This window comes from Varanus komodoensis, unplaced genomic scaffold, assembly GCF_004798865.1.
Source record: "Varanus komodoensis strain SLA01 unplaced genomic scaffold, ASM479886v1 scaffold44_3, whole genome shotgun sequence".
NCBI lineage: Eukaryota > Metazoa > Chordata > Lepidosauria > Squamata > Varanidae > Varanus > Varanus komodoensis.
The window spans coordinates 7640066-7667507 of record NW_025336010.1 but is presented as its reverse complement, the minus strand read 5'-3'; the positions used below and the strand labels follow the sequence as shown (position 1 = coordinate 7667507).

General features: G+C 42.8%; 2 protein-coding genes across 2 annotated transcripts in view; one reads left to right on the top strand and one right to left on the bottom strand.

The window, feature by feature from the left end:
• Positions 1-4514: 4514 nt before the first annotated feature.
• Positions 4515-9835, bottom strand: CUNH13orf42 (chromosome unknown C13orf42 homolog). Its single transcript, XM_044444203.1, has 3 exons — positions 9401-9835; positions 6637-6784; positions 4515-4759 (listed from the first exon to the last, which is right to left on the bottom strand). Exons 1-3 carry the CDS (start codon positions 9815-9817, stop codon positions 4515-4517), a joined length of 810 nt encoding a protein of 269 aa, XP_044300138.1. The 5' UTR covers positions 9818-9835.
• Positions 9836-12762: 2927 nt separating this feature from the next.
• Positions 12763-27442, top strand: part of FAM124A (family with sequence similarity 124 member A) — a 35804-nt gene continuing 21124 nt past the window's right edge. Inside the window, exons 1-3 of the mRNA XM_044444202.1 lie at positions 12763-12827; positions 13126-13196; positions 24674-25413. Of these exons, the coding sequence (XP_044300137.1) occupies positions 12763-12827; positions 13126-13196; positions 24674-25413 (876 nt within the window). The remainder of the gene's footprint in view (positions 12828-13125; positions 13197-24673; positions 25414-27442) is intronic.

Here is a 27442-nt window from a genome sequence, read left to right as displayed (position 1 = left end):
CAGAGCACAGAGTGCCCAGTGCTGGGAGGACTGAAGCAATTTGTTATTAGTACCCTCCTTGGAATAAGCATAGCAACCATAATTTGAAGTATAATCCTAATAATTTATTATCATTCATCTCAGTGGTAGCTGAAGTCCACTGTTCCTAAAAATATAGGAAATATCCCTCATTGTGGGGTAGAGTGTACAAATTCTAGAGGCCTGCAGACAAATATGTAGGCACATATTTTATTTTATTTTATTTTATTTTATTTTATTTTATTTTATTTGCATTTCTAGGCCACCAATAACTGCCAAGGCCTTTAAAACTATTGCAGTTCATGTGAATTTTTCATAGCTGCCCCACTGTATTCCTGCTGGCCACTTAAGAAATTTGATAATTAAATGCCTCCAATAGCATTCTGAATTTTAAAAAAATGAAGTGAAATAAACAAAAAATGGGATCCTAATGGCTAATGCAACACAGCTTGGCCTCTTGGTACAAGAGCAGTTCAAGTCATCTTATCTGTAAGGCTTCCCAAATGGGAGGCAGAAGTGCCAGGCCCTCCCTGACCAACAGTTGGCTCATTGGCATTCGTTTCTATTAGGAAAGAAATCCAGACAGCAGGACCCTGGAGCCCACACTAGATTATAGCAACATCACAGCATTGTAAGACAACCATGACTCCCTCTTTGGCACTCTTTTCTCTGGGATCAGAAGACCTCAGCCTAGCCTCCCCAAACTGGACAGCCTCCTGATGTGTTGGACTGCAGCCCCCATAATCTCCAGCTAGCATGGCCAATGCCAAGCTGAATAATGGCTGCCTCAGCCAATGCCCACCAGCAAGGGCACTAACAGCTGCCCTTCACTTCTGTGCCATTAAAGGGCTTCACCCAACCATTGCCAGCCACTTCATAATAACCATAAAAAGTCTTTGCCTATTACACTATAGGCTGACCAGATAAGAATCATATATTTAGCACATGCTCTGACTTTCAAGTGAAATATAGGGACTGAGACCATGGACATTATCTGAGGGACTCACAAATGTCAGTTTTCAGAAACCAGAAATGAAACACTCAAATATGGTGAACTACTAAAAGCATCTTAGGTCTAAAACAAGGATATTCAAGCTCTGACAAATTCTGTTATATATTTTATTGTTATATGTTTTAAACTTGTTCTCTACATGTCCACCTCCCAGAGAACCCTGCAGGACTATAGGGCAGAATAAAAATGTAAATAAAATAAAATAAAATAAAACAAAAAATTAATAGTGAAAATGCCATTTTCTGCCTTGAACATTGTACCAAATTGTTTATTTCTGTTTTGTTTACTTTTGGGAATGCAATCCTATGGTAACCTCTCTCAATTTGGTACCTAATTATCTATTGTCTTCTGTGAAGGCTATATAGGCCGGGTGGTTGTGCTTGTGGCAAATGTGATCTCTTGGGCCTTTGGGGAATCAGGGCATAATTTCTGCAAGACACAGGAGTATTCTGCTACCTCCCCCCCCCCCCACACACACACTTTCTTGCTGTTTGACAATGTTTGCAATTGCAACTTTTCTGGAAATTCCTTCCCTTTATAATTTGTTGAATTACATGCAAAATAGGCAAATCCAGGAAGGAGGCTGGCTCTGATTGCAAAGTTCATTTAATGGTTACATTCTGAGGTTATGCAATCCATTTTCAGACTGAATGGAAACAAACACAGAAAAGTGCCAATTTTTTATTCCAGAAGGAAGATGAAGACTATTTAAATATAAGGCTGACCCTGAAGATGCACTGTCAAGTGTATTTATTTATTTATATTTCTAGCCACCTTTTTCCCTCTTTCATGGCATACTAATTGGAATGTGCTGCTCCGGACAGATCTTACCCACGTTTAAGGATTTTCATTGACTCTCTACCAGTAAATTCCAAGAAGAGGTACTGAATGTCAAAGCCACGAATGACTGAGCAACAATACATTAAGTACCACCACTTCCTATATAGCCTGAAGTGCCTGATCCTGCCTAATCTTTGGAGCTAAGCAGGGTTGAAATCTGGATGGGAGGCATAAATGTTGTAAGCTGCCCAGAGAACATGTATAGACATGAAACATGATAACAACAGTATGAACCTTTTGGATCTTTAAGATCCATTTGAGGCCCTCCTTAAGGTCTTCTATTACAAATTCAAGATAGGTGGTGACAAGGCAAGATCCTTTTTAGTGCTGCCACCCTATTTTCAGAAGACTAATCGCAGGCAGATTTGTGAAGTACCAACATTACTGGTGCCTGGACATCAAATTAAAAGGCTGTTAGGGCTTTAAAGTTTGTTTGTTTGTTTGTTTGTTACCTGCTGGTATCTGATTTTATCTTATTTTTCAAACATTACTTTTTACTTTTCTTTAAAATGATGTAGATACTTTTGAATGTATGAGAGTGGCACATAAACACTTTAAACAGTCAGAAAGTGTTACTTGAATGAGGAACCTGCCCTGACTGCAGAATTTTTAGGAATAAAGTGCCTCCTGGTGGCCAATGAAGAATTCTTAGTCTCTTCTTTGAAATCATTTAGGGGCTTCTCTACACAGGCCTTTCATTGTGAACTTCTGATATTTCAGTCTTGGAAGTTGGTGGGTTCTCTACGTGACATTGTTATCCTCCAGGGCCTCTCCTGCATTTTGTAGCTATTTTCATGAGGGTTTCTGTTTGTTTGTTTCTTTGATTGTTTGTTTTAAGAGTGAAGATAATGATTTAATAAATGCTACAGACAGATAAACTGGAATAAAAGTTCTGGTACTTCAGCAATTACACTTTGCTGCATATTAGAAAGAAATGAAAGCAAAGCTCAGGGAAAAAACCTGCATATAAATGATGCTCTCTTTCTCCTGCAAGAAAAACAGAAGAAAAAGCCTGCACAAAGCATGAGACACCCTATAACTGTGACTCTGCCTGTTGTCAACAGTTGTTTGTTTTCAGGACTTCTATCAGTTACATCAAGCAATCATTTGATCAGTCTTAACTCCACCCTTCATTCTACTGGGTACTTTTTTTTATTCTAGCACATTCCATAATGAGTAAAATACTGTGGCCATTTTCTTCAAGTAGTTTCATAATTCCTTCACTGCTTCAGTTATTCTGAAACAAAGGTCTTTGGGCCTTTTCATGCGATCAGAAATAAAATGTCCAAAACTATTATTTTTCTTCATAGTATACTGATTCACAGTGGAATATTCTAGCTCCAAAGGGCCATACAGGTTAATGGAAAAGACTTGCAGTAGCCCAACAGAATAGTTTCACTTTGTTGACTTTGAATGAGCTATATAGCAAGCTGAGCTGTATTATCATGTGATGTCCGTAATGTAACTTTCTGTGTCTTTTCCTTGCATGTGCTGCCTTGTGGTAGCAATGAGAAGGTAGCTTATAAATACTTTAAATAACTATATTTACTGAGCTCTTAGAACAAGTTTTAGGTGTGTTCTGTGCATGTTTGGGCAGAAACCCTCCTAAATTCCTGGTATTTCCTAGCCAACGTGGCTGGCTGAGGAATGCTGAAAGTTGTAAAATTCTTTTGTAGAATATTCATATAGTTGTTAGATTTATATCCCACCATTTTTATTTTAAAAAAAATCAAAGTAGCTCACATCCTCCTCCTCCTGCTGCTCTCAATCTTATCCCCACAACAACAATCCTGTGAGGCAAGCTGGGCTGAGAGTCTGTGACTGGCCTGAAGTCACCCAGTTGGCTCCATGGCTGAATGGGGACTAGAACCCAGATCTCATGAGTGCTGGTCTCACACTCTTAACCACTACACCCCACTGACACTGGTTCATGTCCAATCTGCATGCAGAACAGGCATAAGAGAATACCTGTAGTGGTTCTTTGGATCTGGGCCCATGTCTACTCATTCTGGATTTTATGGATAACATTTTCTGTATTTTATGCTTTTTATGCTTCAGCAGAAGAGAGGAAACACATACAGGTTCTGAAGAGCAACCTTTGTCAGGAAAAGTGGATAATAAATGCTCAATTGTTTTAAAGGGTTCATGAAATTGTAGGAAAGTGTGTTATCTTGCTTCTCCTTGCAAAACTAAACCCTGGGGGATGGTTGTTAAACTGGGAAGTGCATGATCCTCAAATAATTGTAAAAAAGAATGATATAAACAAAGCTTACTAAACCACATAGGGAAAGAAATTTGTCTAGTCCATCACTGAGAGCATAACAGGAAATGTCTAACAGTTAGTCATTACATGTCTGTACCTTACTCTGTATGGCAAGGATAATTACAAAGAGATGTGATATTGCAGAGGTAGAGGTGAGGGGAGTGACTCCATTCCCAACCTACAAAATTTTTGCACTGTAGTATTCCTACTATCAATGTGCAATCTTCAGTGACGATTTGTGAGACATATGCATCCAGGAAATAGCTATTGCTGTAAATGTATTTTGCAAAAAGACCTGGCTTGTAAAGAGAGGCCCCTAACTGCTTAGCTTGCCTGCACAAGGAAGGAATTCCACATTGGGTTTCTCATATTAATTCCAAATCACAGCTGTCCTTTTGGGCATATTTTGGGTTTAAATTTCAAAGTATTGAAGGCTCCCTCCACAGCTTTTGGTAGATACATTGGATATCTTTGCAGCTTCTTTCTAGAGCTGATGGTTCTTCCCTGGCTGTTTCCTTCCAATTGGCATGTTGTCTTAGCTCCTTGGACAGCATCTTTGGAATGTCTCCGAGGGGCACGAAGAATCCAGTTGGAATGTAAGCTGTGTTCTCTTGAGCTAGTAACAACTGAAATAAGGAACCAAAGTGTGAATTTTTAACATTGTAGTGTCATTGATGAGGATCCTAAGCCCACTTCCTCAGAGAATCCTGGTCCCTTGTCCCCCAAGGGGGCTTCCCAGTTAAAAAATCACAAAGAGGATTTGTCCACAGATAGACAAGAGGATGTCTCCATCTCCTCAGGATCTCATTCTCTGGAAAGATCTCAGGGGCTGCCTTGACATTTTTGGACTCTGGGAACTTCAGCCCTCAGCATGCTTGCATGCTACAGCTATTTTCTTGCAGCTTGAGGTAGCTAAAACAGGCCCTTTAAGAGACAAAGCTTTGGTCAGTGTGGAAGCAGAGCCAACCAGCCCAAAGACAGGCAACTACTTGCTTCAGTTTCAGGCTATATTCACACCAACATGACAAGCAATCCTGCATGGTTACCAGGGTTTGCTATTTTTTACCATGAGCTACCTGATGGTCAATCAAGTGGTTTCTACTTAATTGGGGTTTCCATCCTCTCCATTCAGTCCTCACACTGTGTCCCATCAGCTGCTGCGCCTGAAATTCAAAGTACATCCCTTCCTATGTTGTCTGCTTCACTGGTCACACATAGGGCAGCTCCTGGAGCAGTTACCTTTTCCAGACAATTCTGTATACCAGGACTGTGGAAAGCATGATCCTGGGTTCAGACAACATGACATGGTAGTACAGAGAAATCACAGAACAAGCCATTGTTTCTTATCATGGTTTCTAAAGACCTCTTACCATGGTGAAATACCATGATTGGATTCAGACAACATGATAGACCAACAACAGTAAAAAAACAAACAAACAAAAAACCCTCACCATGGTTTCCTGTGTTGTCTGAATGCAGTCTCAGTCTAGATCTGCTTCTTGTTGGAGCAACATAAGGACAAGCCTGCTTGCTTTACAGACCCAGCACCACTTTGAACTTTCTAAGGTGCTGACATTTTGCTTCCCTGAGAAACCAGGCCTAAGCTGATGCTGGTTAAATATTGAATCATAGCAGAACCTGCAACCCAGTCTACATCACAAAACATCCTGTAAATCCAGGTCTAAAATTGTACAAGGAAAAACAGTATTTTAGGGCTGTTTTCACACTTAACTCTTTCTCAAAACTGAATTCACCATGCCTTGCCACTGCTATTTATTATATAATAGAGGCCTGCATTTAAATATTTTTGCTGGCAATTAAAATCTGTATGTGAACAGGCTACACTAGTCAAGTTGACATGAAAATTCATAAGCATTTATGTGTAAATTTATGACCCTACCACCCCATCCCTTTAGACCTTTTCCCTGTAGGTATTCATACTAAATGCAGCAATTGGCACCAAAGTCACAGAAAGTGCAGAGGGATGGGGGCACTGGTGGTGATCAATGTGGAACATACAGCGGCAGAAGCAGAAGGACTAGAATGTGAAGCAGTTTCAAAGCAAGCATGCAAAGCTACACTGTTCCAGATCCCTCAGTCTCTTTTATCATTCCTTCTCCTGGGAAAGAGGACTAACAAAGAGCACTGAACACTGGATCAGTCCTGCAATACTGCAGCATTCCTTCCCCAAAGCACTGGGATTGGAGGGCCTTGGTAAAAACTGTTCATTGTGATTGGAAGCCAGAACTGCCAACACAGAACTATTTCTCTCTCTCCTCTTCTCCTCTCCTCTCCCCCCCCCACTCTGGTGTTTCCCCTCTGAGAAGAGCTTGGGGGAGAATGCATTGGGGGTCACATGGTGTGTATCTCTGTATCTCGGATCTTCATGGGTGTTGAGATAGGAACTGGTCTGCTTTGACTGAGGCATCTCCTGAGTCGACCTGAGTATTCCTGACTTGGTTTGGGATTCATCCAGAGTTGAGGCATACGGCCAAATACTTACCCTCAAAATCGACATCTGCATGCCAATGATCCCTCACAACTATCTTCCGATGCCTTTCTGCATCCAGCTCTGCGATAATTGAGTCAAAATAAGCTATTGCCTCGATAACATCTGAATTGAGCTGTGAGACTTTCCTCTCGGTTGAGGTCTGTTGAAAAGGATGACATGACAGCAGTTCCATGGGACTAAAACTGGCTTTGTAGTTATAAAGTACAATCCAATATTCATGCAAGCAAATTATGTGTCTCTTGAAGGATCAAAATGTGTAATTTGAGAGATGTTTGGTCATTGACTGAATTGTTCCTTGAACCCTTTGCTGCTGGTTTATCTTTGCTTTTTATTCTGTTATTTTATATACTTCGTATGTTGGTTTGGTGTTTTAGTTTATCTTGTCATTTTTATTTGTTTGTAAGCAGCTTTGAGGAACTGATTTTGGTCAAGCAGTGGAAATTTTTAAAAACTCTCTCTCTCTCTCTAACACACACACACACATGGGATGCACAAGCATGCACTTTGTGTCTGGCAGAGGGGGAAGGAGCAGTAGAGATGGGAAGGGAGCATCCATGCACCACGTGCTACCTGCAGCAGAGAAGAAAACCAAGTGATAAGACACTGGATTGTCCCCTTTGTTTTCATCCTTGTATATATTCATGGTACGCAGAATGAATACAACAAAGCTCATCTTGACAGGCTCATCATGTCCATGACACAAAACACTGAGCAATGTTGGGAAAGTGCTCAGCTGAATTCAGTCAAACAATGTTGTATTTACTAACACTGGATGCAGATGTTACGGAGATCATGGGTCCTGGGTTCTCTTAGATTTTCAAATGCTTTTCTGCCCTGAAGTATGTTGATTGAGGATTTGTTGTTGTTGTTTGCCATCTGGTCCTTGTTGTTTTAATGAACCATTTCTCAAAGTACCTCTGATGCAACTTAATATCTGTGGCTGCCACCTCTTTTTTCCCCAGACTCCCCTGCACCTTTAACAACTGCAGTACAGGGAGAAATGGAATAGCTAAATCTTCCCATCACAGCATTTCCATATTAGGAAGAGCACATTCTATGCAATTGTTGTCAGCAGGCTGTTAAAGTTATATTTTTCCTCCCACTTAAGACCATCCTGGACAGATCAGGGCTGCTTCCCATGTTTGTTCTCTAGTCAGGAAGAAAAAAATCTGAAGGGATAAAATCCCAGGAGGGCTTCACAGTATGATATTTTGCTTGAGTATATAGACCAGCTTCAGGTCCATGCAAAGTGATGCATCTAGCAGAATAACTTTAGCCAGAATTGCCTTTAAAAGAGCTATTCACACTGAGTAAACAGGAGAAGGAGCAGAAGCTGTTATCCTATGCACTTATCTGTGAATGCAGTCTCTGTACCACACTGAGACTTACATAAATTTAAGCGCCTCAAATGCAAATTTGACACAAAATCCATTTTGCAAATTAATATTATTGCTAAAGTTTACCAGGTGCTCAAGCACTTGGGAGCAAAGCATAAAGTCCCAAAGGTCCTGTCTATGAGCCACAGTGGCAGGATCCCATGACCACTGGGAAGGCACAATTCTTGCCCTCCTGCTGGCCATGCGACCCGACACTCATGCAGGAAAAAATCAGCCCCCACTGCACTTTTCTTTCCTCCTTTCCTAGCAAGCTGTGACATGCAGAGGCTTTATTGAAGTTGACAGCTGTGTGTGAGTGTGTGAGAGAGAATCCACAGTCTCCTGCATGGGATCAGTCCCGTGCTTTGTCTTTGTAGATGAGGGCTTTCTATGGGTTTCAGTGGTTACATGGGGCATCTCATTCCCTGCCTTTCACTGCCTGCAGTTAGAGTGTAATCCTGCACAAGCCAGCATTGGAGTGGGGACCTGTGCCTCTACTGAGCATAAGTAGTATGCAAGTATCCTTTCACTTGCATAAGATTCCATTGTGGGCTGCAGCACTTCAAATCTGTGTTGGCACTGATGCAGCTAAAGGAGTATGTGACTTGATCTACTGGAGAACGTTCTTTTTTGTGAAGCCAAAGCCAGTTTTGGATGGTCCATTAGAAGTGCAAACTGAACCACAGAATGCATACATTTGTAGAAAAATAATGGTTCGGTCGACTTGTCAAAAGATAAAAGGGACTTGTCAAAAAGAAAAAAAGAAAAAGGCAAGTACTCCATTAAACACAGTTCCTGAAGCTCCCCAACTGCTCACTGGAAAGGCATGGCCTCAATTGCCTGAAATTAGAACTCACCAGTCACTGTATGGGCTGCTGACAAAGTTCCACATTCCAGAGGTGTTAAAGCAAAGAAGAAAAGGCTGCCCTTCCACCAGTCTAGGTGCTCTCACTGCACTAGACCTAGAGAGATCTTCCTAGCTTGAGTAAATGGGCTACACAGAAACTAAGAGGCCACTTTTATGAATGTGTATGATTGGGCAGTGTGTGTGACCAAGTAAGAGGTGAATGGGAGGGGGGTCCCTCTATTTTCACTATATCTGAGATGAATATAGATATCTCATCTCAGAGAGCAACTTGAAGAGCAACTTGAGAGCAACTTGAATGGGAAACAGAGCCAAAAAAGTTAATTCAAATTAACAAAAAACATTTTACAGATGGGTAACCGTATTAACCTGTTGTTTCAAAAACAATGAAGACTAATCTTTGTTATGGCATAGACTTATGTGGATATGCTTTGCAGGTGTCTCCACATATGTACATTGTTATGAAACTCATTTTAAGAAGGTTTTCTTAAGCACGGGATGAAATATTCCTTACCTTGGAAGACTGCAGAGAAGGTGATGGGGCTGGTGGCTTTTTTCTTGTCTTGGAAGTTTTTGTAGACACAGGAGAAATTTCAGGTGCTCTGTTTATGGATTTCAAATCTTTTATGCCCGCCAGATATTTTTTCCGCAAAGCTAACAAATCCTGTAAGTACTGCAAACAGTCTTGGGTCTTTGCATACATCCATGCTTTTTCATCCTCCTTCAGCTGGAAGCAGGCAGTTGAATCTAGGCTGGTGGTACTTTTGCTTTTTTTTAAAGGCTCACTGAAGTTATGCTCCTCACCTCCCAGAACATACATCGAGGTGCTCCGGATCAACCGGACCGCAGAGCCATTGTAAGTAGGGATCCCATTGGACAGGCTTCTCCTGGGCGAGCTGGGATGAAATATTGAGTGTATCTTTCTGAACATAATGCAACTCCTTCTTCACTTTCTCCATTTATTTTTAATCCTCATTTAGGGCTCTCTTTCAGTGCATGGTTTTTGCCCATAGTGGAAAGAAAAAATTGGCCAGTTGTACTTTGTAATTAGAATCCAGTTTATTGCTACTTCAGCCTTCTTCTGGTAGAGATATTCATTTATTTCAGATGATTGCCGATGATGAAATGCTTCAAATCTCCTCAGTCATATCTGCCCTTTTAACACACCAGCATTTTACTTAACAGTTGCAGAGTTTATGGCCTTCCTTGTGCTGACCATAGTACCGAACTACCCTTATAAATAAAGAATAAAGTGAAAAACCATTTGCTTAAGAGGTAATGAGAGATGGTTGGACACAGCTGAGCATTTCATAAGACTAAATTAAAAGATGCCAACAAACCAACTGCACCACCCCTGCATTTCAACTGCTCACCTCAACTGCATTTCAATAAACACCTTGCAGAAAGAGGCAGCAGTTCAACCACTGTTTGAGGGATTTTGTTTTCTGTGCTATGGCAACAGAGATTGTTACAGTTATCTGATAGCACATCATTGTTAAAAGTGGACTAGGGTATCTGGATCCATTTCACTCAGTATGAAAGCGTGAGCATGGGATACTGGCCATCAAATAAGACTGTGCTCCCAAACACACTTCTCTAATAAAGATATTTTTCAAACATGATTTGACAGGAAGGGGCATGTTGCAGCAGCTTGTGTCTCTCCTGCCTTGGACAGCAAGAGTGCTTGATCAAGGCTGACTACAGAAGTGTAAAAACAATTCCTTTATTTCAGAACTGCATGTAAATTTGCATCATGTCCACAAACATATTTGAAGAGATATTTCCAGATTCTTAACTCAAAGACATAAGATGAACGTAGAGCTGTTTAACCCATAACCTCAGACTTCTCACAAGAGGTGGAGGGGAATTGATCAAGTGAACTACTTAAATATTTCATGGCATATAAGATTACTGTCTTTGAAAAGGCAACTCTTACATCTTGTTCACTCATAACAGCTGTTCACATCCGACATGGTTATGGCAGTATGTGTTAGTAATATTCCTCTGTGAGCTATGATTTCTGCCAAACTGCCATGAATATCTAGCTTTGCAAAACGTCCAAAGCAACCAGGACTAATCTCAGAATTAAAAGAATCACTAAAGATGCACAGTTATTACAGTGCTCATATTCTTGTTCAAATGGTTACACATCCACAATAGTTTTAATAACTTTTGATTTAAATTCTCCATAGCAGGAAAAAAAGTAAGGTACATTTCTTTAAGACATATCCAAATAAAACTTCACAAAATAAATATGCCTGGGAACTTTAAGGGCAATGCTGGTCTTCTTTCATGCTTTCTTTGCAATTCCACACAGGGAATGTACAGACCTGAGTCAGAAGCATCTTCCCTTAGAAGAATCTTCCCTTTCAGTAAAGATGTTTTCCCCCTGTTGGTCTCTTGTAGTGGGGATGTGTAGAAACCTCAAACATCTTTTTATGCCTGCATGGAACATATAGCATATGAGGAAAGAGCAAAGTTAACTGGGAATATTTAGATCAGCAGTGGGCCACTTTTGGCTCTCCAAAAAATTTGGCCCATAATTCCCATCATCCTTCATCATTAGCTTTGCTGGCTTGGCCTGATGGGCACTGTAGACCAAAGTTGCACATTTCTAGTTGAAGAAAACATTTCCCTATAGAACCCATTATTGCTTCTTATTTGAAAAGCATATCATAGGCATTTGTGTGCTTATCCCCAGTAGCTCAAAATCTTGGAGTTACTAACCATGAAGCCTTCTGTTAAATTGTTAGATAAATTGACTGATGTTATTTCCTGTCCTCTCCACAGCACTGCTTCTTGTATCAATTGGAATATTTTCTCTGGGTTGCATAGCAATTCCATGCAATACTTCTTCATCCCTTTTCAGTGAAAAGATAAAACTCTGCATTTTATCTTGTAATAATTATTGGGATTTGATTGATGTATTAAATATGTTGTCCTTCCCCACCCCCCGTTCCATTTTTTTAAAGGAGCATATCCTTTGGCTTTTCCAGCTATCCTTACTAAAGGCAGTTAGCTATTGTGAGCAATGCAGAGAGATCAGATATGGGCATAGCGCATTCAATTCGAAATAATAACTAAATTAAAAAAAAAAAAGTCATCCACCACTCTGGTTATGGCTCTGTCTTGGCTGATCCTTGTAATCTGGGCACATTCTGGTTAGTGCCCTCAATGAGCAATTTTCCTTTCCGAATCTAAATAAACCTGTTGCAACGGTTTTCAGTGCAACAAAGCAAACATAGGAGTGCAAGGAGCACCGATTGACTGACTCATGGTGTCGATTGTTTTACTGCATTTTATTTGGATTTTAGAGTCATTCTTTTAATATTGCTTACATGGTGCATTGTGTTTTGTACAGGTTGTTGGCCGCACTGGGCTCTGAGGAAAACCATTACTTCGTTTTACTGTATTGAAGTACTTGTGATTTCCTTATGGCATGCGAAAGTATATTAATTGGTGTTGACGTTTCATAACTAAGCATCCCACAAATAAATACGTTGCTCCCCCGTGCTGAAACGGCTTTCTCGGCCTCAGATTAGGGGAAGAGACGACGCGAACGGACAGGCAAAATGTACACGGACCGGAGGTGGAGAGCGGGAGCTCCGCTGGTGCATTTTTCAGTTAGCGTGCTGCGAGGCAAATTCAGCAATGCCGCACGCCTGGAAGAAGTCCGCCCGCTCCACACGGCCGCGCCAGCTCCGCGCTGCTCATGGGAAAGACCTCGAGGGCGCCCGGGCGAGTCTCCCCGCGCAGAGGAAGGACGGCGGATCTCACGCCCAGAGGCGGGCCCGCCCCGCCCACTGCTCTCCCGCCCTCTATCGCCCGATCGGTCCCTGAGAGCAGCGGCGGCGGCGGCGGGAGGGCAGCAGCGTCATGTACCGCAAGGGGGCCAGCCGCGTCCAGCATCGAGACACGAATTCGGGCGCCGAGACGGGCGGGTGAGTGGCCCGCGCAGGCCGACAGGGATCGCCGCGGGGCGCTTTCGCTCGCCACCGCAGCCCCTTCGCTGGTCTTTCGCGGATCGGTGCCTTGGGGGCTCCGCTGTTCGCCGAAGCCCGTGTCCGCTTCGGACAGGGCGCGGTGCCTCGGCCGGGTCCCCGAAGGGCAGCCCCGAGGAACTTACAGAGCGCGGGGGCGAAGGGGTCGCTGAACGGCTAAGCAGCCCCCTCCCCGCTGGTTTCGCCAGCTCCCAGCAGACTCCCCCTGCGCGGCTTCTCCTCCCCCCCTCTGTCCCAGGACCCCTCCCCCAGTTCCCTCGCCCACTAAGTCCCCCCAAAAGAGGCGCGTGGTGGACTTCTGTCGCACCGGTTTACACGGAACTTGGCCTTGGTCTTGGAAAGAAAGGTGTAGACAAGGAGCTCTGGGCTCTGGAAAAAAAAGCGGGGACAAAATCTCAGGAAAGTCAGGAATTAAACAGTGTAGCATCATATGAGTTCGCAGCTATTCTCTTCTTCAGGGCACTTGAACAGATACCATATCTGAATATGAAACTAACAAAACCAGCATATTGTATCTAGCTATACCTTATAGTGTTCTGTCCATCTCACATATACAGAGTTTTCAAAACCAAAAAAGACTGGGTAGCACCCTGTGGTGCATTTACCTAAGCAGAAAGTGTCCCATTCACGCAAGGGAGGGTACATGATTTTTGGCACACTTGCCATGTCTCTTTAAGGCCCCCAGCCCTCAAAAGCTGCTCCCAAGAGTTGGAGGGGCCCTCCAGAACAGAATGGAACATTTCAGCCTTCCTGGGGCTTCTTGCTCCTATAAAATGCTTCAGGGAGGATCCAAAGAGGGCTGGTCATGTCTGCTGGTGATGAGAATTGCCATGTTCACTATAGCTCTATGCGCCCAACATTTGAAAATACAGTCAGTTTTATGTGCCTCAGAAATTTAAGGATTATTCCATATTGCAACCTGACTTAGCAGGGTGCATACCTACTTATTAGCATTCCTGTTTAAGCCTTCCTGTTTAAGCCTTATTGCATTGCATATATACCCCTTCTTTCTTCCTCCTGCAAGGAAAGCAAGGAAGCTTGCAAGGGTCTCATGCTCTCCATTTTATCCTCACAGCAACAATAATCCTGTGAGGTACGTTAGGCTGTGAATGACCCAAAGTCACCTTGTGAGCTTCATGACTGAGTGGGAACTAGAACCCAAATTTCCTGAGTTCTGGTCCCACACCTTAACCAGTGGCACATGTATGATCTGCCCAGCCATTTTTGTTTCTGTGGTGAATTTATTGCAAAGATGCAGATATATGTGTATGGATGTTCTCCATATAACACTGAATCATATAGCTTATTCCAGTGAGTGAGTGTGTGTATGTATGTGCATCATTCAAGTGTGCACATGGAGGATACAGTCACATATGCATTGGGTGGGCATGCAAATGTCATCCAAGTTTTGACAATCTTACAACCCAAAGCAGCCTTTTGGTGCCATATGTATAAGTCAATATTTATGCAGCAAAATGCAATAAGGCTTAAACAGGAAGAACTATTCAATTGCGCAGGAATTTGTGATTTGTATATAATTCAGTTATGAGCTTAAAAACTGGGCTCCTCTCATGCAAACAGTTTAAAAGTGTGCCTCAACAAGTTGAAAATCTTGCTTCACCCTATTTAGCGTTGTGCCTTCTGCTGTTTGTCACTTTTACTTGCCCAGTGGAGAATTGTTTTTCTTGTACGTATTATTACCTTAATATCCCAGCTCACCAAGAAGGGCAAGGTGACACATGTGATTTGCCCAGCCATTGTATCTTCGCAAGACTCTTGTGAGGTAGGTTAGACTGAGGAATCTGGATGTGATAAGCTTCATGGTTGAGTGACGTCTCTCCAGGGACAGTCTGGCACACAAGAACATAACATAATGTAATAAATTGTTTAGTAATCTCTTATGAAGAGCCATGGTGATGAATGTATGTCTTTCATACTACAGGTTGGAGTATAGCTGTGTGTCGTCTTCTATCAGTGAGTATAATTTTGTTTTTCTGCCTACTGGTGCTTCAGTAGGATGTGTGAAACTTTGGTTAGGGTTTTTTCAAGCAAGATATTTAAAGGAAAGAGGAAGGAAGGACTCCAGTATTTTCTAGCCACTTCCAAGTGAGAATCTTTTCTTTCTTCTGCTATGAGGTAGCCTTCCCCAATTTCATGCCCTTCATTTACTTATTTTTACCCTGTCTTTCTGGAAAGAAATAGCATGTGAAGTGTTAAACAACAACATTTAAAATAAAAATATAATTAAAACCCCCATAAAACACAAATAGTGCAACAAAAAAAGAATAAAAGCAACAGATCAGTTTAGATGCCACAAGTCTACTTGAATTAGAATATATTTGCCTGCTGGCAGAAGGACAACAAATAGGAAGCTTCTCTTGGCAGGAAGTTACAAAGCTTGGATACAGCCACTTCTTTTCCTGGCTGGCTCTGATGAGGAACTGAGGTTTGAAAGGCAGCAGGTCTGGGAAAGCTGCTGAAATGCACTGCATGAAGGATGCTGGGTGACTCCAAGGCTAAGAAGCCTTGGAATTCCAGCCCAGAATACCTGGAGGACACTGTACTGGGAAAGGCAGAATGCTAGTTGGGAAGAGCCTTGATGTAGGAAGCTCGTTCACACCCTAGCATACCAGAAGGTGTGCTTCAGGAAAGGAAGGGACATTATTTAGTAGGAAAGGATGCCCCTGTGCAGATTGTTATAGGCAACCCTGAACCTGAGAAGCTGATTTAAATACAGGCTTTACTTGCATCAAGATATGCATTGCTTTTAGAGGCTGACATTAAGCATTACCTGAGATGATGGAAAAGAGTCCAGTAGATGTCGTATAGGTGCTGTAGGGGCTGAGTGTCTGTAGGAACTTCCCTGCCCCTGCACTTCCTTGTTGAGGAGCATCAACCCCAGTGGTGCTGATGCTCCTCAGCAAACATGCCTGTAGGTGTCTTTGTTCACTTATGGCAAGTATCCAATACCAAGGATGCATCTCTGTTTTAGAGACACTGCTGCTTCTGCTGTGCTGGCTACCCACTACACAGAAGCCTTTCAAGGGCAACTGTGTGGGGATCCGGCCCTGGAGATGTTGCTGCACCTCCTTAGGCATCAGAAGCCATGCCTGACTGTGGGGTGCTCAGGATGTCCTAGTCTCCTACATCCACCAAGCTACTTTCATGAAAAGTAATGTAAGAAGCTGCCTTGCTCTAGGTCAAAGGATGTATCTATCTACCCTAGTAGAACCTGCCCTGGCATGCAGTAGCTCTGCAGCATCTCAGATGAAGGTCTTCTTCCATGTCACCTACTCTCACATCCCTTCAGTTGGAGATGAAGGGGTTAACTGAGTTGGGGAGCCCTGCGTGTACCACAGGTGCTCTTCCATTGAGCTGACCACTTCCCCCAGCACCCTACAGCGGAAAATAGCGGAAGATTTCTTTGCAAAGCTATACCAGAATGATGAGATTTCAACTGAGAAAGTAAAAGAATATATCCAAAAGTGAGACCTGCCAAAGTTACCGGAGAAATACCAAAAAGTATTGAATCAAGAAGTAACAATCATAGAAGTAATAGAGGCAATTAAGAGACAAAAGAATGACAAAATTCCTGGCCCGGATGGGCTACCAGCAGAGTTTTATAAATCCTTGGAAGGAATTTTTGCTACGCTTCTTAAGGATATATGTAATGCAGCATTGTTAAATGCTAAAATACCAAATATTTGGACAGAGGCAAATATTACATTAATACCGAAAGAAGACACAGACTTGACACAGATTCAGAATTATAGACCTATATCACTATTAAATGTGGATTATGAAATTTTTGCCTCCATAATGGCAGAAAGATTGAAGAAGTATCTAACAGACTTTATTCACTCAGATCAAAATGGTTTCTTACCTAAAAGACAAATGAGAAATAACATGAGAAATATCCTGGACATCTTAGAGTATTATGAGATACATATGGAAAAACCAATGGCGCTATTATTCATGGATGCACAGAAGGCTTTTGACAATGTTAATTGGCAATTTATGAAGCAACAGCTAGTGCAAATGGAGTTTGGTGAAAAGTTCATTAATGCGGTATCAAGCATCTATCAAAAGCAGTCTGCTAGGATTATAATCAATGGGAAATTTACAAATATTATAGATATACAAAAGGGTACAAGACAAGGATGACTGCTATCACCACTGTTGTTTATATTGATCTTAGAAGTGTTAAACAGAAATATCAGGGACGATATGGACATTAAAGGTACTAGAATCAGAGATGAAAGCTATAAACTGTAAGCATTTGCAGATGATCTAGTTTTCATAACGGAGGAACCCTTAGTAACAATGCCCACTCCTACAAAGGATTGAAGAGTATGGCGAAGTTACTGGGATGAAAATAAATAGAGAAAAGATGAAATTGTTAGTAAAAAATCTGACACAGGAGCAGAGAAAAACTCTGCTGGAACAAGTAGACTTTCAGATTGTTAAAAAGGTTAAATATTTGGGAATTTATCTTACAGCTAGGTGTACGACTCTGAAAGAAGACAATTATGATAAACTATTTAAGGATATTAAGAGTGATTTGGAAAAATGGGCTAATTTGCAATTATCCTTGCTGGGAAGAATAGCGCTAGCTAAAATGAATATATTACCACAGCTTTTGTTTCTGTTTCAAATGATTCCCATAAAAATTGATAGAAATTTTTTTGATAATTTAAATTCTCAAATCTCAAGATTTATATGGAGAAAGAAGAAACCAAGGATTAAACTAAAAATACTCCAGAAAACTAAAGAGAATGGGGGCTTTGGTCTCCCTGATTGGATGCTGTATTACCAACCTTCTGTTTTAACGTGGCTAAAAGAATGGATAACTTGAAGAAATAAGAGAATCTTGTATCTTGAAGGGCATGATCTGCAAATGGGTTGGCATGCTTATATGTGGTATGAAAAGGCTAAGGTGCATGGCTCTTTTTTAAGTCACTGTATTAGGAAATCATTAATGTTGGTGTGGGAAAAGTTAAAGACAATATTGTATACTAAATTACCAAGATGGCTTTCACCTTTGGCAGCTCTTGTATATCCAAATGCATTGAACTTTGAAGGGATCGTAAGATATGATGACATTTTGGATAATGATGGAGGATTGAAATTGAATCAAGAAATACAAGAACAAGGATCTAATATTTCTTGGTGGTGTAAGGTGCAGATACAATCGAGATATGCTAAAGACTATAGAATGTGGGGCTTTTATAAAGATTTAACAGCATGTGATCAGGTGATGCTTAAATCAGATGAGAAAATGATTAAAAGACTATATAATTTCTTACTAGATAGGAGAATAGAAGATGAACAGGTTATGGAAACTATGATAATGTGGGCACAAAACTTTGGATATAATATTGAATTAGAAAAGTGGCAAAAGCTGTGGGAGAGAAATAAGATAACATTAGCAACTTCATATAAAGAAAACCTGCATAAAATGTTTTATAGATGGTATCTGTCACCAAATAGATGATGATGATGATGATGATTATTATTATTATAACATTTCTATGCCGCCCCTTGCCGAAACCTCGGGGCGGCTTACAACATGATAAAATACATTGAAATACAATAGTACATAATAAATTACCATTAAATATAAAAATACAAAAAAATACATTGATTTACAAATACAAAATTAAAATTATCAGTATAAAATAAAAATATAGGAGGAGAAAGAGAAGGAAGAAGAAGTTGCCCAGGCCAGATCATATGTTTTAACAATTGAAATGATGTTTAAATAAAAAGGTCTTTACCTGGCGCCGAAAAACCAGTAACGACGGTGCCAGGCGGACCTCTTTGGGGAGTGAATTCCATAGGTTGGGCGCCACCGCAGAGAAAGCCCTCCTCCGGGTACTTACTCTCCTAATTTCTTTCATGGAGGGTTCCCGGAGAAGGGACTCTCCCGCAGATCTCAAAGGGCGGTCGGGCATATACGGACGTAAGCGCTCGTTCAGGTAGCCAGGACCCAAGCCGTTTAGGGCTTTGTAGGTCATAATCAACACCTTGAATTGGGCCCGGGCTTCAATGGGAAGCCAGTGAAGCTGATGGAGGACTGGAGTCATGTGAGCATAACGCCCCGTCCCCGTCAGCAACCTGGCAGCTCTATTTTGCACCAATTGAAGTGTTCGGACTGTCTTCAGGGGAAGCCCCACGTAAAGCGCGTTGCAGAAGTCTAGGCGGGAAGTCACCAGCGCGTGTGTCACCGTCGCCAGGCAGTCGTACTCCAGGTAGGGGCGCAGCTGATTAATCAGCCGAAGCTGAAGGAAGGCGTTCCTCGCTACCGCTGTCACCTGAGCTTCCAAAGAGAGCTCCGGGTCGAGGAGTACTCCTAAGCTGCGGACCTTATCCCTAAGAGGGAGTGTTGCACCATTCAGGACCAGGTCAAATCCACCCTCTCCGAAACCCGATCCGCCAACCAACAGGACCTCCGTCTTGTCTGGGTTGAGTTTCAGTTTATTGGCCCTCATCCATTCCCTTACCTCGGCCAAGCACCGGTTCAGCACAGCCACTGCCTCACCTGGATTAGTGGAGAATGAGAGGTAAAGCTGGGTATCATCAGCGTATTGATGATTCCGCAGCCCACACCTCCTGATGACCTCTCCCAGCGGTTTCATATAGATGTTAAATAGCAGAGGGGATAGAATGGAGCCCTGTGGTACCCCATGGCATAGCTGCCATGACGTAGAGACATGGTCCCCCAGCACTACCTTCTGGAATCGACCGTCGAGATAGGAGCGGAACCACTGCAAAGCAGTGCCTCCAACCCCCAATCCCGCAAGTCTATCCAGAAGGATACCATGGTCGATGGTATCGAAAGCCGCCGAGAGGTCCAGAAGAACCAACAGGGATGTACTCCCCCTGTCCTTCTCCGGCACAGGTCGTCGTACAGGGCGACCAAGGCAGATTCAGTACTGTACCTGGGTCTGAAGCCGGACTGAAAAGGATCCAGATAATCAGTTTCATCCAAGAGTGCTTGGAGTTGTCCCGCCACCACTCGCTCCAACACCTTGCCCAGAAACGGGATGTTGGCCACAGGTCTATAGTTAGTGGCCATCTCTGGATCCAGTGACGCTTTCTTCAGGACCGGTCGTATTACCGCCTCCTTTAAAGGGGCAGGCACTCGACCCTCCCTCAGAGAAGCGTTAACCACTTCCAAGATCCAGGTCCCAATCCCGTGCTTGGAGTTATTTATTAACCAAGACGGGCAAGGATCCAATAGGCAAGTGGTGGGGCGTACTCTTCCAAGCACCTTGTCCACATCATTGGGCCGCAATAATTGAAATTCCTCCAGTAATTTTGGACCAGACGGTGGCATTGGCGACTCCTCAGAGACCTCTGATTAGCTAAGATATTTCCAAATATGTCAAATGGATGTTGGAAATGTAAACATAAATTGAGTACTTTCTATCATATGTGGTGGACTTGCGATAATGCGAAAAAGTATTGGATTAAAATACATAAATGGCTTGAGGAAATGTTACAAAAATCCTTAGCTTTTAAACCTGAACTTTTCTTATTAGGCATTATACTTGTTGATATTAGTAAACAAGAAATGTACTTGATTTTACATGTAATTACTGCGGCGAGGATTGCATTTGCTCAACACTGGAAAAGTGAAGAACCACCCACCAATGAACTGATCCTTAAAAATATCTTGGACTGTGCAGAAATGGATAGACTGACTTTGTCATTGAAGGAGAAAGAAGATACTGATTTCTATCAAACTTGGGACTCTTTTTATTATTGGCTAGAGAAACGGGACTTCATATAGATTTAAATATGTTTTTAAGTTATCATAAATAGAAAAAAATGTAGGGGCTGACCCAGCAGGTCTGATGTTTCTGATGATTGATGTTGTTTTTAGTTTTCTTTTGTTTTAGGGTTATTTTGAATAAAACTTATTATAAATAAAAAGTTCAAGCTAGAGCTTGAATTCGCTGTTCCACTAGCACTGATATCTCCAGCCTTCACTGCCCCAAAGAATAATACTTTTATTTTATACAGTTGTGAGGTTTAAAAATTTATTTAGGTACTCTTTTCTAACTATTATTCTTTCAGTTATTTTTATACTTTGAGAAAGTGGTTGTGCTATAATTGAAAATTCAGTCTGTGTTGGAAATATATTGGGTCATTTCCATTTTGGAGTGCTTTCATTGTTTTTTGAAAAGTAGCTTCTGTCTCCTTTTTGATTTCCTTCTTTCCGTGGTTGTGACACATGTCAAAGTGGCTCCAGCAGTCAAACACAAAAGGACAATCTAACCTGAGGCTTTCCTACTGACCTACATGCAGCCCAGTGAGACTGCTGAAGCCACTGTGTCAGATGAAATTGGTTTCCAGTTTAGCTTCAACGTGTGTGCCAGATTTAGAGGCTTCCCAAATTTCTTCAGTTGGACAGTCCAGGATTCAAAAACATCAACTCACACCATGAAATAAATGTCCAAGACATGCAAAGACAATTAATTGTTGCAAACGATTTAAATTATACTGATGGGAATGACACATTTGTTTCATGCCAAAGCCTTGTCTGTTTGTGGCAGATCACTAAAGTGACAGGCAGGAATCTCACTGCCACCCACTTTTATCCATGTTTTCTTTTAATCTCCATCCCATGTAAAAGAGGAATGATTTTGAACTCTGGTTTGCCTGTGGATGTAGAATCTTACATTGTTTCACTTCTTTAGGGTTGTTGACTCTCACAGTTTGTCATAGCCCACTATGAGGGGTCCAGATTCAAGCCTAGGTGATCATTGTTGGATTATGAATGACTGAATAGGGCTAGAATTTCAAATGTGACCTCAGGCTTAGTTCGCAATAGATGGAGAATCATGGCCCTGATCCAGCTCTCTTGAGATGCCAATCCAGCCTTCTGGGAGTCCTCTGGTCACTTCTCCCACTTGCCCAGGCTCTGCCCGCTTGCCCAACCACCAAACATTTGCTGGTTTCCAGCAATCTGAAAGGTAGAAATGGCTTTCCTGTGACAGTTGCTGACAGTAGAGGCGTTAAGCTTTCATATGCTATTATTTGTCTTTCTATATATTTTTGGCCCTTTGCCTTTGGCTTGCCCACCACTGGAGCACAGTGCCCAAGAGCATCTCAAAAATTGAGTTTGGTGATCAGAATGAGGGAGGTTCCCCACTCCTGCAGTAGATGATGATGTTGAAAAAGACAATGAAGACATTTCTTCCTAAAGGTTTCTAAAAAGCCAATAGACCGGCTAGGGGTTTAAATGGCACGATGGTGACCAAAACAATTTCCCAAACCTTGTCTGTGGAAGCTTGGGCTGCCTGGTCCATGTGCCTGATCTCTCCTGCATGGCAATGATCCCTGCATGAGAGAGAGCTCCTGTGCAGAATGGCCCTCAACCCTTCCAAAACTGTGCTTTTGTCTTTCCCATGCTTAGGTGTTTTGTCTTTTGAAAAATCCGCTGCTGTTATACAAATATAGTCTTGCAGTAGTTGGACAGACACAGCAAGAACTACACTGTGGACTTTGAAAAAAGGCATATCAAGACTGTGCTGTTTTCTGCAGTATTAACCATTGGTGCAGGAAGCCTGAAGCCAGTGCAGGAAGAGCTCTGCTCTGCTCTGCTCTGCTGACAGTTTGCCAGAGGTCAGAATGAACGAAGTCAGCATGAGAAGTTGTAACTGTAGCTTTCCCACTGCCTTTGTCTAAAGAGAAATTAAAATAAAGCCCTCATTTGGTGACACAGAAGCCATTCATTTTATCTAACAGAGCAAACATTTTCATCCTGGTAGAGTGGCTGCCATATCCAATGTGTGTTCAGCTGGGAGGAGAAAAATACACAAGCAGAAAATACAAATAGCTTGCAAAAATAACCACTGCAGCAACCATGCCCTCAGCACTCCGCCAGTGCCCATAAATCAGGGACTGTGCCTGAGATGCTGCCCACGTGGAAAGAACCAGTGAACTCACAGCATGCACACAAACACACGCGAACACCCTGGAATCTCAGTATATACAATATATGCAAGAGCCTGTATAGGTCGCCTGAAGAATAGGATTAGCTTGAGGTCGAAGGTGTGGAGTACAGTTATTAATTAATTGTTTTTGTGAGATGGCCCCCTATGGCTGCTTTCATGAGAGTTGTGCGGGCTGGGTGGGCAGCTCTCAAAAGTACCCCTGAGTCCTAAAAAACAAGGAAGGGAATCCATTTGGCTCCATTCTTATTCAACCTTTATAGTGACAGTCCAGTCCAGCTCTGCTGAATTTAGCTTTTTTCCACTTAAGGTCATGGCCTTCACACAGTGAACATGTGGATACAGCCTACTCATGCTTGGATTGGCTGGGGATAATGGGAGCTATCAATAGAGCATGGAGAGCATGGATCACCAGCCCTGTCCCTTTTGACCCGTCTCCAACAGTTTTTTTACTTACTAGATTTGTGTCCTGCCCCTTTATCCAAATGGCTCTCATGAACCATTTTGTCCTGCTGCTCCCAATGCATTCAGGCAGGCAGAGGGTCTGAAGCAGGAAGCTGGTGGCACATAAGCTCACAGTGCCATCCAGAACCCAGGGGTGGCGTCAAGGGCAGGCATAGCTGGGCACCTGCTTGGGGCCCACTGGAAAGAGCCCCCTGGATCTGCTGCTCTTTTTCACCCCTACAACTTGCTTGTTCTCTCTGGCCCAAGGGGTGGGGTGCAAAGAAAGAGGACTGGTAGTCAGCACTGCCTGCTTGCCCTCTGGCTTTCAGGCAAGCAAGTGACAGTGAGGAAGAGGAGCAGGAGGAAGAGCAAAGGTAGCTGGTGACAATGGCAGTGAACAGGTAGACTCACTGGAGGAGTGGGGCACTGGGAGAGAGCCTTCCTTTATTATTTGCTTTAATGTGACCCAATAGCCAAGGCTCTCTGGGCAGTTAAAGGTTAAAACACACACAAACAACAAAAATTAACACAAAGCAACAAAAGCCACAGCTATCACAACTGAATCAGCATAGAGGAATAGCAGCAGTACAGGATACAATGCAATATTAAAACTAAAACTTTTAAATTACTGGGAAAATATAAAGGTTTTCACCCGATGCCAAAATGCATGTGCAGTAGGTACCAAGGGCACCTTTTGGGGGTTCATTCCATAGCCAGGGTGGACTCTTGCCCAAGGGCCCTCCAAAACCTGCAACTGGTGCTGCCTCACCACTTGGAAATTGAAGGCAGCATCAAGTCTTGCTTCAGACCTTCAGCCCCAGTGAGTGGGGGGGCGGCAGAAGGATCAGCAGCTACAGCCCCACTTGCCCATTCATGCCGAAGCAAACCTGCACATTTTGAGGACGGAATTGTCCCTGCTGGTCCCAGTGGCTAAACATACTGAGATCCAAGAGGTGTTTCTTAGAATCCTTGACATATTTTTATGAAAGATGGATTTTCACCCTTCCCTCTCCTTGAACTTTCCAGTTCCTCAGTAAAGGTAGTTGGAATCGGCTTATTCTTTCAGCCTATTCAATACATGTTGGCTACATGAATTAAAATTAAAATGTTCACAACAGGCTCAACAGATGCAGGTTCTAGTCTAGTCTGGTTCAGAGACATGTATGATGGCAGGCACTGACTGAGCTCTTCATTTGGGATCCAAACTTCTGGCAAGGATAGCTTGGTACAGATGATGAAGATGATGATGATTGGTAGGGGTGGGAGCAGGGGTTAACTTTGGGGGGAGGGGGTTTACCTAATGTTAAATTGCTTCCTAAAAACATTCCAAAACAGAAATAACTTTTTACAAAACTGATCTTTTCCCCCTCTCCATTCAAGGTGAACTTTCTGGGGAGGAAGTGCACGATCCTGTTCTTGTCAGTGTACACATAATTGCAGACTCAGGAGAATCCGGTGCTCTGCAGCATACCATCAATAACCTGCTGGCATGGATCTACCCAGATCTGCAACTCTTCCAGGTTTCAGAAAGGCGGGTACCAAAGAAGCTTAGGAACCCTGGCAAGGCTGCAGCATCTCAGCCAGCCCTTGCTGTAATTCTCTTTCTGCAAGAAGACTACGATGAAGAGCCAGTCTTACAGCTTCATGAGGCCTTCCAGAGGGCACCCTGGCATTACCACCACACAGAGCAAGTATGGGGAAACTTCCTCCCTTACATGCCAGGCAGCCAGGACTTTTTCACCTTGGCACAGGGCACTCTGTTGTGGGCCATCCGTCCAGTGCATTATGGAAAAGAAATAATACGCTTCACCATCTACTGCTGGAATGAAACCTTTGCCAGCATGGTGAAATTCTACGAGCTAATTCTGAAGAGACGGGTTTGTCAGACAAAGGCAGACTTCTGTGTGTTTCCTCTCTATTCCAATATGGACATCGATATTCAGCTCTCTTTAAAGAAACTCCCAAGGGGCCAAGTCCCAAGTCCCACAGAGTCGGCGGTGCTGGAGTTCCGAGTGAAAGATATTGGGCAACTTGTCCCTGTCCTTCCCAATCCCTGCAGCCTGATCAGTGAGGGAAGATGGCAAACTGAAGATCCTGACGGCAATAAGATCCTTTTGCAGGTACTTCTTAACATCTATAAAACTCTGTCTGGCATGCTGGAAATTCAGAGTGCACATTTTAAGCGTATTCCTGAACCAGATCAATCAGAATAAGTTATCAGGAGCACAATCCTCTGTCTATGGTTTACTTCAGGTGATTTTAGGAAACCTTAGAGCAGGGGTCTCAAACTCGTGGCCCGCGAGCCAATTGCCGGGACAGGCGGGGCACGGGGGAGGGGCCCTTCAAAGCACCGGTGGCGCCTGAGCCGGCCGCGGGATGAGCAGCCCACCACCACCGTGGTGGTGGAATACTTGATGCAGCCCAGCCTCACCCAGACTCTACTTCCAGCGGCCCCCAGGTAAGTTGAGTTTGAGACCCCTGCCTTAGAGAAAGCAACAGTCCCTTCCATGAAATTGGGTGGCTTGCTCAGAATCCTGAAATTTCAGCTTTACTTTAAAATAAGGAGACTTCTAGGCTTGAGTGCTCAAGGAAACACTTGAACATTAGGAAGGAAATATTAGGAAACACTCAGTGTTAGTTGGAGGTTGATGTAGGAGACCATGGTGTTCAAGTAAACCCCTTTCTTCCTTCCATTAATCAATTGAGTTTATCTAGCCAGAAATGCTTTCCAAGGAATTGCAGCCCTGTATGTTTTTGCGAGTCACTTTGAGGGCCCCATGGATGGAAAAAGCAAAACAGGTTTTTTTTGGTTTTTTTTTTAAGTTTCATGCCCAGTTCCTGAAAAGGCATTGCAAAATCTGAAATAATTGTTACAAACTTTATTGTAGAAGTGGTGCCATAGATACATATAAACCTCAGCTTGCAATTGTGTCAGATTATACAATCTGAATAAAAACAAAGAACCATTTTAGGGCATCTTAAAGACTGAAGGTTGCATGCAGTGATGTTCATCCAGTGGCAATGCAGTGAAAACAGTTGGCAAAATAGATTCCCCCTCCCCCTGCATTCCCCCATGCTCCCCAACTTATGTTCTGGGGAAGATTGGAAAATACTCTTGAATAGCCCTTAGAGTGCATGTGGGGAGAAGCATGTGGTGGAATCCTGTAGCACAAACAGAATTCCATGTATATAAAATTGGGTGTAGTTTATTGTGGTATAAGCTTTCACACACTAGAGTCATCCAGCTGTTCTAGCTTTGCACTTGTAAGAGAGTTTCCTTTACCATTCCCATACAAAGCCATTGCAGTTCTCCTCTTTAAATTTCTCTCTTGTAGAACTAAAGAAGTATCTATGGGATTTGAATCCACTTCAGCCATTACTTCCAGAGTTGTGCAGGGGACTATTCAACAGGGACTGCCATCTCTCTTATTTATTTGGATTACTGCCATGCTCTTAAGCCATTTAGCAAATGCAGTTATTATCAGGCCACTGGTGCTGAAGAGGCTGAAGTTGACTGGTTCTATGAAGGTTTACAACACCTTCTAGAATTAACACCCAAAAATGATGTCCTTATCATCATGGGGGATTGGAATGCTAAAGTAGGAAGCCAAAGTATAAGCAGAATAACAGGCAAGTTTGGCCTTGGAGTACAAAATGAAGCAGGGCACAGGCTGGTAGAATTTTGTCAAGAGAATACAATGGTCATAGCAAACACTCTTTTCCAACAACCGAAGAGACGACTCTACACATAGACGGTCAACACAGAAATCAGATTGACTATGTGCTCTGCAGCCAAAGATGGAGAAGCTCTACACAGTCAGTAAAAACTAGACAAGGAGCTGACTGTGGCTCAGATCATGAGCTTCTCATTGCAAAATTTACAAGGGCTGGAGTGCCTCTACTTGGTGTTGGGCAAACGAGACAGACTGGGGATTCTGTTGGTGTACTGTGCACCCTTCTGCCCAACAGTCTTCCTGTCTGAGCTGACGGAGACCGTCTCAGATCTGGTGTTGAGGACCCCCAGGATGTTGGTCCTGGGGGACTTCAATCTCCATGCCGAGTCTGGTCTGACAGGTGCGGCTCAGGACTTCATGGCCTCCATGATGGCCATGGGGCTGTCTCAACATGTCTCCGGCCCGACCCATGAAC